This window comes from Physeter macrocephalus, chromosome 12 (assembly GCF_002837175.3).
Source record: "Physeter macrocephalus isolate SW-GA chromosome 12, ASM283717v5, whole genome shotgun sequence".
NCBI classification, from domain to species: Eukaryota; Metazoa; Chordata; class Mammalia; order Artiodactyla; family Physeteridae; genus Physeter; species Physeter macrocephalus.
In genome coordinates this window covers 46,009,275-46,023,133 of record NC_041225.1, presented here as the reverse complement: position 1 = coordinate 46,023,133, position 13,859 = coordinate 46,009,275, and the positions used below count along the sequence as shown (strand labels likewise).

At 40.1% G+C, this 13,859-nt stretch overlaps 1 protein-coding gene across 3 annotated transcripts in view; it reads left to right on the top strand.

Moving 5' to 3' along the window:
- Positions 1-13,859, top strand: part of BABAM2 (BRISC and BRCA1 A complex member 2) — a 416,595-nt gene that overhangs the window by 331,150 nt on the left and 71,586 nt on the right. For all 3 annotated transcript variants that reach the window (XM_028496715.2, XM_055089090.1, XM_055089091.1), the window contains exons 9-10: positions 2,889-2,959; positions 5,761-5,843. In XM_028496715.2, coding sequence (XP_028352516.1) covers positions 2,889-2,959; positions 5,761-5,843 — 154 coding nt within the window. The remainder of the gene's footprint in view (positions 1-2,888; positions 2,960-5,760; positions 5,844-13,859) is intronic.

Here is a 13,859-nt window from a genome sequence, read left to right as displayed (position 1 = left end):
GAACCCGCGTCCCCTGCATTGGCAGGCGGACTCTCAACCACTGCGCCACCAGGGAAGCCCTATCTCCTCTTTCTTGAATTTCCTTTATGCCCTAAGTTTTTGCTAGATCTTACACCTTCTTACAGTTTAAAATTTTTGAACTCTTTCATTTCCCAATTATCTGTTGCATGCGTGTGTGCGTGTGTGTGCGTGTGTGTGTGTGTGTGTGCGTGTGTGTGTGCGTGTGTGCGTGCGTGTGTGTGTGTGTGTGTGTGTTTGCCACTAGTTAATATCACAGTAATTCTGTAGAGCTGCTTTTATCTCTTCCTGCTTTTCTGTACTGCACTTCTTAATAGTTGGTTCTTGATTTTCCCTGTCATGTCTAGGAGCAGTTTGCCAGAGCCCTGCTTCTAGGGGGCAGGATTTCCAGGTCAGCTTGTCTTGGAGTCAGGCACATCAGATTATCTAAAGCCGTCTCTTATCTGTGTTCATGAGCCCTTACGTTGGCAAGTAGCTGAGTTTCCACTAATGGTTGTTGTCAGCTATTTCTACAAAGTATAGAATATGCTTGTTAACGTCCAGCCAGTGTATTTAGCTAAAAACCGGAGATATTAATCCGCAAGCAATACTGACTTTGTTTCTTCTCCCACATGGACTCAGTTTGCTTAATTCCCAAAATCCTATTTTCTTTGCTCCTGTTGACGTGTTCACAATGGCTTGGAAAATAAATCTTTTGTTTGTCTCTTTCATGCAAAAGACAAGCTCATCTCTATATAGAAAATATTTTAGAAATATAATAATATTTCAAAGGCTTCAGTATTATTTTTTAAATGTCAGAGAAACTAAAATCTGGCAACTCCACAGTCTGTGGGCTCGGCACAGATTCCAGGGTATTTAACTCTCGCGGAGTGGTTGCTGCTCGTTGGACCACATTCCCCCAGCCACTGCCCTCCTACAAAACTGATCAGAGGACAGAGTTCTTATTTACACTGGGGCACTTTGCACTGCCTTCAAATCTGTATCCCAGTATTATAGAGAAAAATGCAAATTTGGTCTTCCAGAACCAAGAAGAAAAGCCTTTTTAAAGCTCTCCAATTGAGATTAATTTCTAGTCATACATTTTCCTCAAAAAAATTATAATACCATTTTCCCAGAAATACAAGAATCAGTCAGTTTTTCTTATCTGGTTCCCTTTCATTAATTTTGCTTGTCTTTTAAAATTGATGTTCTTCTTGCCACAAACGAGGACAGTATGGGCTGCTTTTAGAAACAATCTCTTCAAATGAATTTCCATAATTACATTGGAATCTATCTTTATAGCCAGTTTTGTTGTGGGTTTCTGTTAGAATGGTTTTCTGTTTTTAAAATCAAGTATACAGAACTGTTTTCATCCCCTCTTTAAACAAAGCCACTTAAGCAAACTTATCATCTGTTTTTCTTTTCCCAAAATAACATTTCTGATCCTGCATTAAGCCTGCAAAGCAAGCACTGTTTTTATAAATTGACATAAAACCCCTGTTATATAAATAGAATTGTTTTACTTTTAAAGGGTACAAATGGCTATCAGTACCAATTGTGTCAAGGTTATTTCAAGCACTTTATCTCGAGCTTTTGTTATCCATGGAAACTCAGTGTGACTACAGCGAATATAAACAATTTGGGGGGTCTTTTTCTCCCACTGTTTCTTTCAGCCATTATGAAGACATTTCATAAGGAATGTATTTTTGTGTTAGAAGCTGATGGGTAAATGACTAACTTTCAGATGTCTAGCTTAATGAGTTCACAAATTTTTTTTTATAGGAACTGTCATTTGGTGATAACAAGGAAATATAAAAAGGCAAAATAAAATCTCCTGTTGTAACGCTCCTTATTCTGAATGTTATGGGCTTAAAAAGAAAGACTTGAGCATTACTGTGCCTTTTCAATAGGCGTTGTAGTTCAAGATAACCAGATAGACCCATTTGATGAGAGGAAGCTCTTCTTTATAGAGAATTCCAGCTGATAAATGCAGATGGAATGAGAGAATACAAAAATCACCATTCTTTCAGGCCCTAGTGAAGTAATCGATTCAGACAAGGATCTCCAACAGATACTAAAACCATTAAGTAAAAGGTTCATGGGAACTAGACCTTCCCATGCTTTGAGGGGTGTACCCCTGGATTACTCAATATGGCAGAGGGGAAACATCCCCTTACAGTAGAGTGGTCTGGCTGGCATCACCTTAACCAATGAGCAAACTCAGTATTACCTAGGAAGTTTTCTTGCCCAAAATATTTAACCTGAATCTAGTCACACCTTCAGCTCTAACTTCCAATTTTAGGTAATACAGAAGGTAGAGAAAAAGAGAAGGAAACAATCAGAGAATCGAGAATACAGAATAAGACAACTAGCCCAGTCTCTTTGGAAAGTCAATATTATATACACACATCCACACCCCAGGAGGTACTATTATTCTATAGTAAAAGACTTTCTAAATTAAATGCCTGATCCCTGTTTACACCCTGCTTTTTTCAAAAATGTTTTGGGGACAATTGGGAAGTTTTGAAAATGGACAACGTACTAAATGAATTCAGAGACTGATTACTAAATTTGGTATGATAACAGTATTGTGGTTATGCAGGAAAATGTCTTGTTTTTCGGAGATGCATGCTGAAGTGTTTAGGGGCAAACTGTCATGATGTCTCTAATTTCCTTTGAAACATTTCAGCAAGATTGACTGACAGGTTGATAGGTAGGTAGATGGCTGGATAAAGCAACTAGACAAAATATTCACAGTTGTTGAATATAGGTGTGGGAATAGGGGTGTTCAATTTGCTATTCTTTCTACTTCTCTGAATCTTTGAAATTTTACATAATAAAATGTGTAATGATTTCCTACTCCACTTCTCAGCTTTGGGTTCCTATTCCAGGTGCAGTATGTGATTCAAGGATATCACAAAAGAAGAGAGTATATTGCTGCTTTTCTCAGTCACTTTGGCACGTAAGTTCTTTGTTTAAACCACGAATCAGTGACGCACTCACGTCCTGATGACCCTAATATAAGGGCTTGATTAAGAAAATAGCAGTTCTTCCATATGATACCTCTGAATGCCATTTTGATTCTTCTTGGTGTGTTGCCTACACTGGAGCTCCCAGGAAGACTTTTTTTCTTTAGCATTCTTTAGCAAATAGTAGAATCAGATATCTTCGCTGGAGCAGCATGACTAGCCCCACACACTGCAGCAACAGTGGGCGTCAGGCCTGCTTCTTCTCGGGCTCTTTATAGTCTGCACAGCACTTTCACCTCCGTCATCACAGAGCAGTCATGAGGTGAAGCAGGCAGGCACGGTTGGCACATCCTACTGAAGAAAGCCCCGAAACCTTGGCCAGTTCAGGCACCCGGTGGAAGTCACACACCTCAGGGAGGGAAAGCCAGGCTGGGATCCTGTTCCCAGGACTCAGGTCTCCTGATAGGACCACCACTCCCCACAGGGCCACAGAGATTCGGGAAGGAAGTCTGGCATTAGACACCATCTCGATGACTCACACTTGGGATTAGGAGTTGGAAGAAGGCCCCACAAGGGAGGAGGGAAGTGTGTAGCTGCAGTTCCAGGGTAGGCGTCTCCTCCCGCCCTCCCTGTGCTCTGGCCCTTTCCTTTGCCCATGGTGGGCTGCTCTGCAGCTGTTTCCTTAATGATGATAGAGCCTTTATCAACCTTCCCCTCAGGGCTTCGTTGGGGAATGGACTTTCCTCACAGTCTTCTTTAAAAGTGGATCACTCTACCTACCTGGGGGGACTAAACCCTAAGGGTTTTAGTGGTCTAGTTATCTCCCACCTTACTCCAGAGAAGGGGTGTGTGTGTGTGTGTGTGTGTGTGTGTGTGTGTGTGTATTAAAATTTTAAATAAGTAAACGAATAAATTAGGGCAAAAGGAGTAAGAAAGAGAAGATGAGGTCAAGAATAAGGTTGGGGGGACTTCCCTGGCGGCCCAGTGGTTAGGACTTCGCTTTCCAGTGCAGGGGGTGTGGGTTCGATCCCTGGTCGGGGAGCTAAGATCCCACATGCCTCGAGGCCAAAAAAACCAAAACATAAAACAGAAACAATTTTAAGAAAGACTTTAAAAATGGTCCACATCAAAAAAAATCTTAAAAAAAAAATAAGGTTGGGATATAATTTTACAAATGTGGCATAATTATAAGCAAAATTTCTGACTCCTCAAAACAATTTCAAGAAAGTTTCTCATTATCCACAGTGAAATTTGTCATATCCTCAAAATAGAAGTATCAATATCTAAACAGTATGACTGTCTCTCACGTGAGTCTCTAATACTTAAGATTTTTTTCAGCTTTATTTATGAGCATTTTGAGAAAGTGCTTATGATACAAACAGTGGTTAATAAATGACACCGTTAGTCTTCTCTTTTTTGAGTAAGATTATCTTTCTTATATATAATCGAAAATGCAGACGTTAACACAATGACCTCCAAAGCGGGGTGCACATACCTCAGGGGTGTGGGCTCCACCTCACTCCATTGGCATTCACGAAAAGGGTGAAAATCGAATTTACACTTGTTTTTAAATCTCATTCGGTTTATGTACATTTTTGTGGTTTTTTTATACATATAATATCGTAGTACTTGTATACAATTACGAAATCATATACAAGTACTACCATATACCGTACTATATGCGTAATGAAAAGGATTCTGTGCTTGTTTTTGCTTACGGGATGCAGGATCTAAAAAGTTTAGCTATCAGTGTTATAATGTTGAGTAAATTACATATCCTTAAAAGAAATACAAACTGGTGAACAGAGTTGTTGACTTAAGTCAGCAGATCTTAGTGATGTATCAACAGTCTTTGAGCAAATCACGAAGCCTTCAGTGCCTTAGTTCCCTTACCTTCCCAATGAGTTCAACTGTTCCTTTCTGCTTAAACCTGGAGGCCATCAGTATTAATGGTCTGATTGGCCTGACTCAGCCAGGATGAAGGCATCTCTAAGGACAACAAAGGCCTCCTTGTATGGACAAGAGAGAACATTATCCTTGTCCTCGCTGTGTGGTTAGTATTGGCACATTATGGTAACACCCCCCAAGCACTTAGCTCTTGAGGGAAATGGGGGAGGTGAGCCTATCAGAATTCTCTCCAGGCCCTTCCGTGCTCAGAGGCTGTTCTCCATTGACGCATGAAGCGTGCATCTCCCGTCTGAACCCAGTGTCCACCCAGCTAACATTGCTACTTTGTCTTGAGCCTGGTGGGGAGGATAGGGGGACACAAGAGAAAGGATTCCAAATACTTTGGAAGAAAGTAGTATATAATCCTGTAGTTAGTAATATTGTCACTGCTTGTTACTGTTCAGTGCCTCAGTGAAAGTGAGGCTTCACTATCACTGTACAGACATAGGGTCCTTGTTGCCCTGATTTCTTCATTTGTCCTTTCGCTCATCACTAGTAACTAACATTTGCATAACATTTTATGGTTTACTTTACTTGTTTTTCACAACTCCATGATGAAGTTTACACATATGATTAGATTTGTTTTACAGATGAGGAAACTGAGGCTCCAAAGGTTAAGTGATTTGCCCGAGGTTGTAACAGATAGTAAAATGGCAAAGCTGTAACTTAAACCTAGCTGCTTTCATTCCAAATCCCACATCCTTCCTGTGGTAACACTCGCTTGTCTTAAATGCATCTCGGATTCAATAACCCTGACTTTATGAGTATATTCTTTACTTGTTTCCCTCTCCTTTATACCTTGTTTTTATGAGGGTTTTTTGTTTGTGTGTGTGTTTTTATTACTTAGGGGTGTCGTGGAATATGATGCAGAAGGCTTTACAAAACTCACTCTGTTGCTGATGTGGAAAGATTTTTGTTTTCTTGTACACGGTGAGTATACTTTTGCTATTAGCATGTCAGCCTACATTGAAAAATGTACTAAACCACACGTAATAATGGATATGACAAACTTTAGTGTCCTGACTTGGTTCCTTTTACTTTAGCATAAGTATATTTACTGCGTGGTCTTCAAGAGAAAATACCTCTAGATCAGTGGTTCTCAACCAGGTATCATTTGCTGCTCAGGGGACATTTGGTGATGTCTGGAAACATTTTTGTTTGTCACGACGGGTAGGGGACCAGGGCTGGCGGTTGTTGTTACTGGCATTAGTGGGTAGAGGTCAGAGATGCAGCCAAACATTCTACAATGCGAAGGACGGGTCCCTAAAACAAAAAGTTATTGAGTCCACAATGTCAGTAGTGCTGAGTTTAAGAAACCCTACCCTAGGGAGATTTCTGTTTTCAAAGTATCTTTCCAGATTCAGGCCTCAAAACTTTCAAGATTACTCAAAACGTATTGCTTTGATCATTTGCTTATCATTCTTGTTAAGTGAAAAAAATCTGTAACTTTGGTAATATATAATATATATCTTAAAGGTGGTACTATGTTTTAATGAATTCCTGACGTGACTTCTCAGTGTTTTCCACACAGTAGGCATATTTAAATTCCTGTCGTATTATATTGATCAGTCAGTAAACACTGCTCCAGCTTTCGCTTAATGGGTCATTTAGAGTCTCTTTTGTATATTCCTTCGTTGTATAAGAACCAGTGACCCAGGGTGCCCGGTTTGAGTTGCAAGTCAGCTACGAGCTTTCTTCTTTAGTAATTTGATACGCAACATGCCCAGACTTCAAGCCAAAGGCACAGAAGTTTCAGCTCTCCCGAGTCCACTTACAGAAAAGCAGTGGGTTTGGGTTGACTTCACTCAGTATATGGAGCTACCCTAGGCTTTAATAAACTATTTCAGGATGCACAGCTTTGGCCCTGTTTAGCCAAGCTGTCAGTGTAAAGATAATGACTTGGGGGGATTTTTTTCTTCCCCAGCAGTTTTACTTTCTTGGTTATGATTTGCTTAGGCTAAAATAGTTCTTAATTTGTCTTACCTGACGCCACATCAACAGATAGTAGGGGGAAGAAACCCAAAAATGTCCATAGTGGTAGAGGGAAGAAAGCTCTAATGAAAACTTTACCATGGTACAACCTACATAGAGATAATGGAGAGTTGGCCATACGTACTTCGAAGAAGTTGGTTATCCCTATCGTTTAAGGTATTTCCCAATGATAACCACCTTGTCATGCAGTGCTTCATATGGAGCTCCGACTCGATAACTAGTCTTACGTTGGGACCATCTTTTCAAATGCATCTGAAAAATGCAAGCATGTTGCTCTGTGTTAATTATGCGTACAGATAAGCAGAGAGTTGGAGAGGTGAAGATTTTCTTCTCGGGGGTGCCTCCAACTAATTATATGACCTTGTTCAAATCACTAGGACAAGCCTCCCTCTGTTGTAGTTCCCGCTTGTGTCACTGGGGATTTGGTTGGTAAGTCCTGTGGAGACAGCAGTAGATGGAGCTTAACCTACAGTACAGGGCCAGGTGGAAGAGGAAGTCCCACAGTCAAGGCCTCCTGGCACTCTCCTCTTTGCTCACCACCTTCTGTGGCTCTACTGAGCAGAACTTCGTTCTGCTGCTTCCAGCTCTCACTTTTAATTCTGACCTTATCACGGCTTTGGTTTTCTGCTCTGAGTGTTAATTGCCTTCTGAGATCTCACTTCCTATTTGCTCTGTCCACTTTGCCCCACCATCTTGATCCCAGTGATTCTGTTTCTAGCCTGGTAACCTGACCCCAGATCCCGACTCTATGCTTGGTTTGTGTCTCATGACCCTGGACAGCTGCCTGGGGGATTAGTCTGGTGTGTTTCCTCTAGCCCAGCTCAGCAATAGGGACCTGTACCCTGCCATGAATGGTGGTGGCTATGGTCTGAGGCCTCCCAGAGTAGCTGTGAGAGAAGGACGCAGAAGGAAGGACACACAGAAGGACAGTTACAAACAGTAAATTAGATGACTGCTTCAACCAATTTCTTCATCCCAAAGTGGCATGAAATCTCAACAGTTTGTCCTGAAACTTACTTTGGTCTCCTAGCCATGATTCCGTTTTCAAAAAAGATGATGTCAGATCATATCAGATATAAGGGGAAAAAAGATATCCTTGGCACTGATCTTTCTCACCTGTGTTTTCCACATGCAACTCAAAGATGCCTGTTCTGGCGGGGCCTGGCAGGAGAGCTGTTCAGGGATAAAAGATCATCCACCTCTCAGCTCCTGCCAGCTGTCCTCTCAGTGTGTTCAGTGTTATGGCAGTTCTTGTTCCTTTGGAAGGTCTATTCCCCAAAGAACGTTTTCCCCACAGTACTGTGTATCCACTATTCCTTACAGCCCCTTCTCTACCTTCCTCTGTCACATGCAAAATTAAGTCCTAAAGTCATATTTTCACTTAGTTTTGATTACCTTCTTCAGAAACATAGAACCCCCAGACACTCATTAGAACAGGTACAGGGACCTCGAGATTTGTTTAATTTACTTTTTCCGAAGTGTTTCCTTAGGCTCTTACTCCTTTCCTCCCCAGGCCGTTTGCTCTCCTCTCTTAGCGTCACGGCCCACGTTCTTGGCTCTTTGGCAGATAAGACCTTGTCTGTGAATCAGGGGACTTTGGTGCTGTTCCCTGCTCCATCATTAACTCACAGCCTGTCTTTAAATAAATTATTTCCACCCTTTTGCTTCTTTCTTATATCTAAAATGTAGGACTTGTAACATCATAGTGAAGCTTGGTTAGGTAATGCACTTTATTCAGTCATACAGTTAAGCATCTGAAACTTACCTTCTTTTGGAAGCATCTGCTTGCTTGGTTACAACCCCCATGGGACCACTTATTCCCTTTTTCGTTGTCATGAAGATGAGAGTTGAATATGGGGTGGCAGAGACTTAATGATTGAACATTGCCTTGAATTATTCTGAGATCTCAAGAACAAGAAAAAGGAAGAAGGAAGCGCCTAGAGATGGAGCCAGTCTTCTGTGGCTGGTTCACTGCTCCGTGCAGATTGAAGACCTGGCAGGACACCGGATAACGTCTCTGCTCTCCCCCACCCTCTGTTCTGCCCAGGCCCGGGAAGAGGTTTGTCGAGAGGGCAGGTGCTGGCAATAATTCTGAGCATTCTGGATGCTAGAGGAAAGAGGCACTCCTCTCTTGAGGCTGATGGCTGTGACCTCAGACCTTGCCAGAGTGTTCGGAAGTAAGAATGCCCTAGGGGAGAAAGAACATTGTACATATTCTGGGATCTCTCAGGAGACACTGCAACTTCCTGGCATTCTGGCAGTTCCAGGAGTGGGAGCTCTGGCCATGGAGAATTTTCATACATTTATTCCTTCTTTCTTTCCTTCATCCATATCAACATGTCGCAAGAGTTGGAGCCACAGCAGGATCAGGGACTTGCTTTCATTCAGAAACTGTTTTCAGAAAGGTTTCCTGGCCATCATCTGAGAATTATCTGTAGTGGTTATGTAGGTAATTCTGTATTTGCCAAGCTGTATTTACCTCTGGAGGTAGATGCTATCTTCAAGGCAGCAGCTTTTCAGAATACTGGATGACAAGAGAACCAGATAGCAAGGCACAGTAACAGAACAAAAGCAACCACTGGGGAAAATTGGCTGTTTTTCATGGGCCCCTGTCAGCTGCACTATAAGAAATGCAGCTGCCTAAGGTCACAGGGTTGCTGCTTGGAAGGAGAGGGTATTGAGATCTTTTCCAGTTACCTGTAACTCCTTGGTAAATGACCCTTTGAGTCATCCAGCCTGGACCATAGGCCTTATCTCCCTGGCAAAATACATATTAGACCACATCTGACCATTTTAGGTGTTCCATTTCATTTCTTCTCTTCTCGACCCCTAACCCAATTTAATCCAATTCACCTGAGTTCTGAGTTGATTGAGAACCTGCTGTGTGCTCAGTATTGTGCTGGGTCCCAGGCGATATAAGTAAATAACTCAGGCTTGACCTTAAGACACTTAGAGTCTCGCGCAAGGGTTGGTTGGCCACAGCCTATGGGCCAAACTCCACCCCGAGTCTATTTTTATATGGCCCTTGAGTTAAGAATGGTTTTAATGTTTTTAAAGAGTTGTTAGGGGAAAGAAAAGAAAAATATGCAACAAAAATGGTGAAGCCTAAAATATTTCCTCTTTGACTCTTTACGAAAGAAGTTTGCCAACCCCTGATCTAGTTAATGAGAAAAGAGATCAGCTAAAGGTGTGGTACACTGATACGCATTTTTAAAAACAGATATTCTCTAAGCTCGCTTACTGTATGCAAGGCACAAAGTGATGAGTGACACAGAGAAAACTTCATATGTTATATATATGAGAGAATTAGAAAGAGACACACTGTCTCTAATGGAGTCTAATGAGAGAGACAGACAATAAAGAAGTAAACTAACAAATATATGTTACAGATGGTGACAAATACCATAATGGAACAAAACAGAGGGCTTTGAAAGAGGCTGAGAGGGGAGCTGTTGTTAGGATGGTCAGGGAAGCCTTCTCATAGGAGCTGACATTTCAGCTGAGACCTTAAGGAGCAGCCATTCAGATTCAGTGAAGAGATTTCAGGGGAAAGAAAGTCCTCTTGTGCAAAGAGCTACAAAAGGTAGCAAAGGGCTTTGCATGAGCCAGGGTGACTGGAGCACAGTGAGCAAAGAGAGTCACACGAGAGAGGTTAGAAAGAGAGTCAGGGCCAGGTAAGATAGTGCCTCACAGGCCATGTGTATCAGAATGGAGTGGTAATAAACACTTGAAAAACAATGGTTTAAGCAAGATAGAAGTGTATTTCTATCTTGTGTATAAGGAAGCAGTCCAGGGCTGGAATGACATATCCAAAGGTCACATGGGACCCAGATTCCTTCAAGTTTTATACTCCATCATCCCTTGGGTGTGACTTTCTTGCATATAGGCCAAAAAAGCTGTTGGAGCTCCAGCTGTCACAATCCAAGCAAGAGAATAGAAAAACGATGGAAGGAGGGTACAAACCTTCTCATTTATTGAAACTTTGAAGAAGTCTCACGCACCACTTCCAGTTACATGTCATCGTTCTAGAACTTAGTTCATAAGGCCTCAGCATGTGTGCTAGGGGAGACTGGGAAATGTAGTTCTTTTTCTGGGGCAGCAAATGCCCAGCTAAAAATAAGAGTTCTTTTAACTTGAGTGAGAAAGAGAGAATGCCTATTTAGTAAGAAACTACTCGTCTCTTTCAAATCAAGGAGAGGAGTTTAGATACAGGTCAAGTTTCCATCAGAAAACAGATGGCACATCACACAGGTAACTAGGGAGAATTCAATGGAAGGACCGTGTTCAAAGGTGTGGACAGAGTTAAAGAAAACCAGAAGGGATGGTTATAGCAGCAGCAGCGAGTCTTTACCTTCCCTAGGACTGCATGGGCAAGAGGAGAGTGTGGTTACCAGAAGCTGGAAAGAGCTATAGCTGTAGCTGTAGGAAAGGGTTTCCTGGCAGGAACTGGGGAAAACCTTTGGTTGAGGAAGGTACCTACTACTAACAAATGCAGGAAGGATTATTTCTCCTTTCCGTTCTATCGGTTTTGTTCTTAGGTACATGTACATTTATAATTGTTATATCTTCCGACGTATTGACCCTTTTATTGTTATGGAATGTTCCCTTTTGTCTCTAGATATTTATTGTCTTAAAGTCTGTTTCATCTGATACTGATAACCCACCCCAGCTCTATTTTGTTTATTGTTTGCTTGGTATACCTTTTCCAGCCCACTGCTTTCAACCTTTTTTTTTAATGCCTTTAAATCTAAAGTGTGTCTCTTGTAGACAGCATATGGTTGGGTTTTGCTTTTGTGTACATTTAAACAAACTCTGCTGTTTTATTAGAGAGTTTAATCCATTGACATTTAATGTAATTATTGGTATAGTTGGATTGGGGCCTGCCATTTTGATATTGTTTGCTGTTTGTCTCATTCCCTTTTTGTTTCTCTTTTACTGCCTCATTGTGTGTCAAACAAATGTTTTTAGTGTCCCATCTTAATTTCTTTGTTGATATTTTAGCTATCTTTTTTTTTTAAATTTTCTTAGTAGTTTGTTCTAGAGATTGCAGTATCCATCTTTAACTTAACACAGTCTACTTCAGTTTAATAGTGACTTAATTCTGGTAAAATATAACAACTTTGCTCCTCTTTCTCCCCCTTGTTTGTGCTATTATTGTCATATATGTTATATCTATATATGTCATCATGTAAATACAACAATACAGCTTTTTCTGTTAGTTATAGACAATCTTATATTTTCAAAAGAAATTAAAAGAAGAAAATAATTTTCATTGTATTTTGCTCTGTCCATTATTTCAGGTAGGTCTTAGTAGGACTTTGAATGCTCTGTTACTCCATTTCACAGTTGTTATAGTAGAGGCAGAAGGAGGTGGCAGGGTTTCTTTGTTCTAGCAGATGATGAGTTTCTTACTCTGATTTTTTTTCTTTATTTTCAATAATTAAAAGTTCACACAGATTCCCTAATATACTTCTTTTGATTTTGTCCTTATCTGTCTCTCTTTCCACTCATTTGGTCATTCATTAGTTTTAAGCTTACATTAGTCCAGAAAACAGTAATTTTGCTTTTCAGAGAGCTCAGTTTCTGGTTAAGACTTTTTTTTTTTTCCTTTTTGAAAGCTAGAGGAAATTGACAACTGCAGACTAATTCTGCTAGTCATTTAAATAATTCTTTCCTCATAGGCCTGTAATCAAGGCCAATAAGCTAGAAATCAGGACAGCTTTTGAAATTTTAAGTAAAAATCAGAGCCTTCTGTTTATTGTTGCAAATGCCCCTTCCAAGCTCTGATTGTGTCAGGCTGTGTGATTGCTAGTATAACCAAGGAAATTATTTGCATTGATGTGTCACTGTCGTTTCACCACTCAAAGCAAAGCTGTGAAATTGACAGCCACTCAGATCCTGAGCAAAGTGGTGTGAACTCATCTCTTTGCCACAGAAACAATGTCTTGTAGAATATTTAGCAGCAACAAACAAGATGGCTGGCTACTAGATAATTCGGTAAAACCAAAACCGTGTGGTTTCCCAAACCTGCTTGCTTTTTGGATACAGATCTCATTTTTATATAAATAAATAGATTTGAAGAGTAAATCAGAATCAACAAAGTGATTAAAATTAGGAACCACAATGATATGCATTAGAATTCATTTCAAGCCAGATTTATAAAAAGTGTGATATTATTTTAGAATTAATATATTTACCTCAGATCAGGAATATGTAAAGCTTTGTGATTTAATTTTATCATTTTAGTAGTAATAATAACTATCAAAGCAACAGGAACTAAAATTGATTATGAACAAAAAGTGAAACCAATCAGTTCTCTGTACTGTTCAAAATGATTTAAAAATATAGAAAAAGATAAAAGAAAATCTACTTTCTAATGCAAAATGCCTTTTTGCTTTGTTTGAGAGAACTATGGGTATTTTAGCTACTTTAAACATTTGGGTTAATTTTTATCTGGGACTTCCTTGAAAGTGGTTAGCTCTTCTGGGCGAAGTGGTTTTCATCTTTTGATTACACACACAAACACACCCTCTTCAAGGTTTACAGCTCAAATAGCTCCAGTCCTTTAGCAACCACTGTCACTATTTTGATTCAAATTGAGACTTCTGTTTCATGTTTAGAGTCTACTTCCAGAAAGTCTTTTTTTTGTAATTTCTGACCCTGGTTTGAGAATTCATTTCATTAATTTTCATTGGGAATATTCTCTTCATTCTAATACCTTGTGAGACCTTTTCAGTGACCCTAAAGGACTTCTTGTAAGGAAAGAGGTTGTAAATCAGATACACAATACCAAATACCCTCTTATATGTGTTATATTATTCTTTGCAACTGTAACTGTTGGATTAAAGTAATTGCTAAAGTGAGTTTATCTGATTAAAGAAAGGTCATGAATACTCAGTGATTTTGACTTAAAAACATATGCAGTGGCTTTGAAATTAACAAATTGTAACCCAA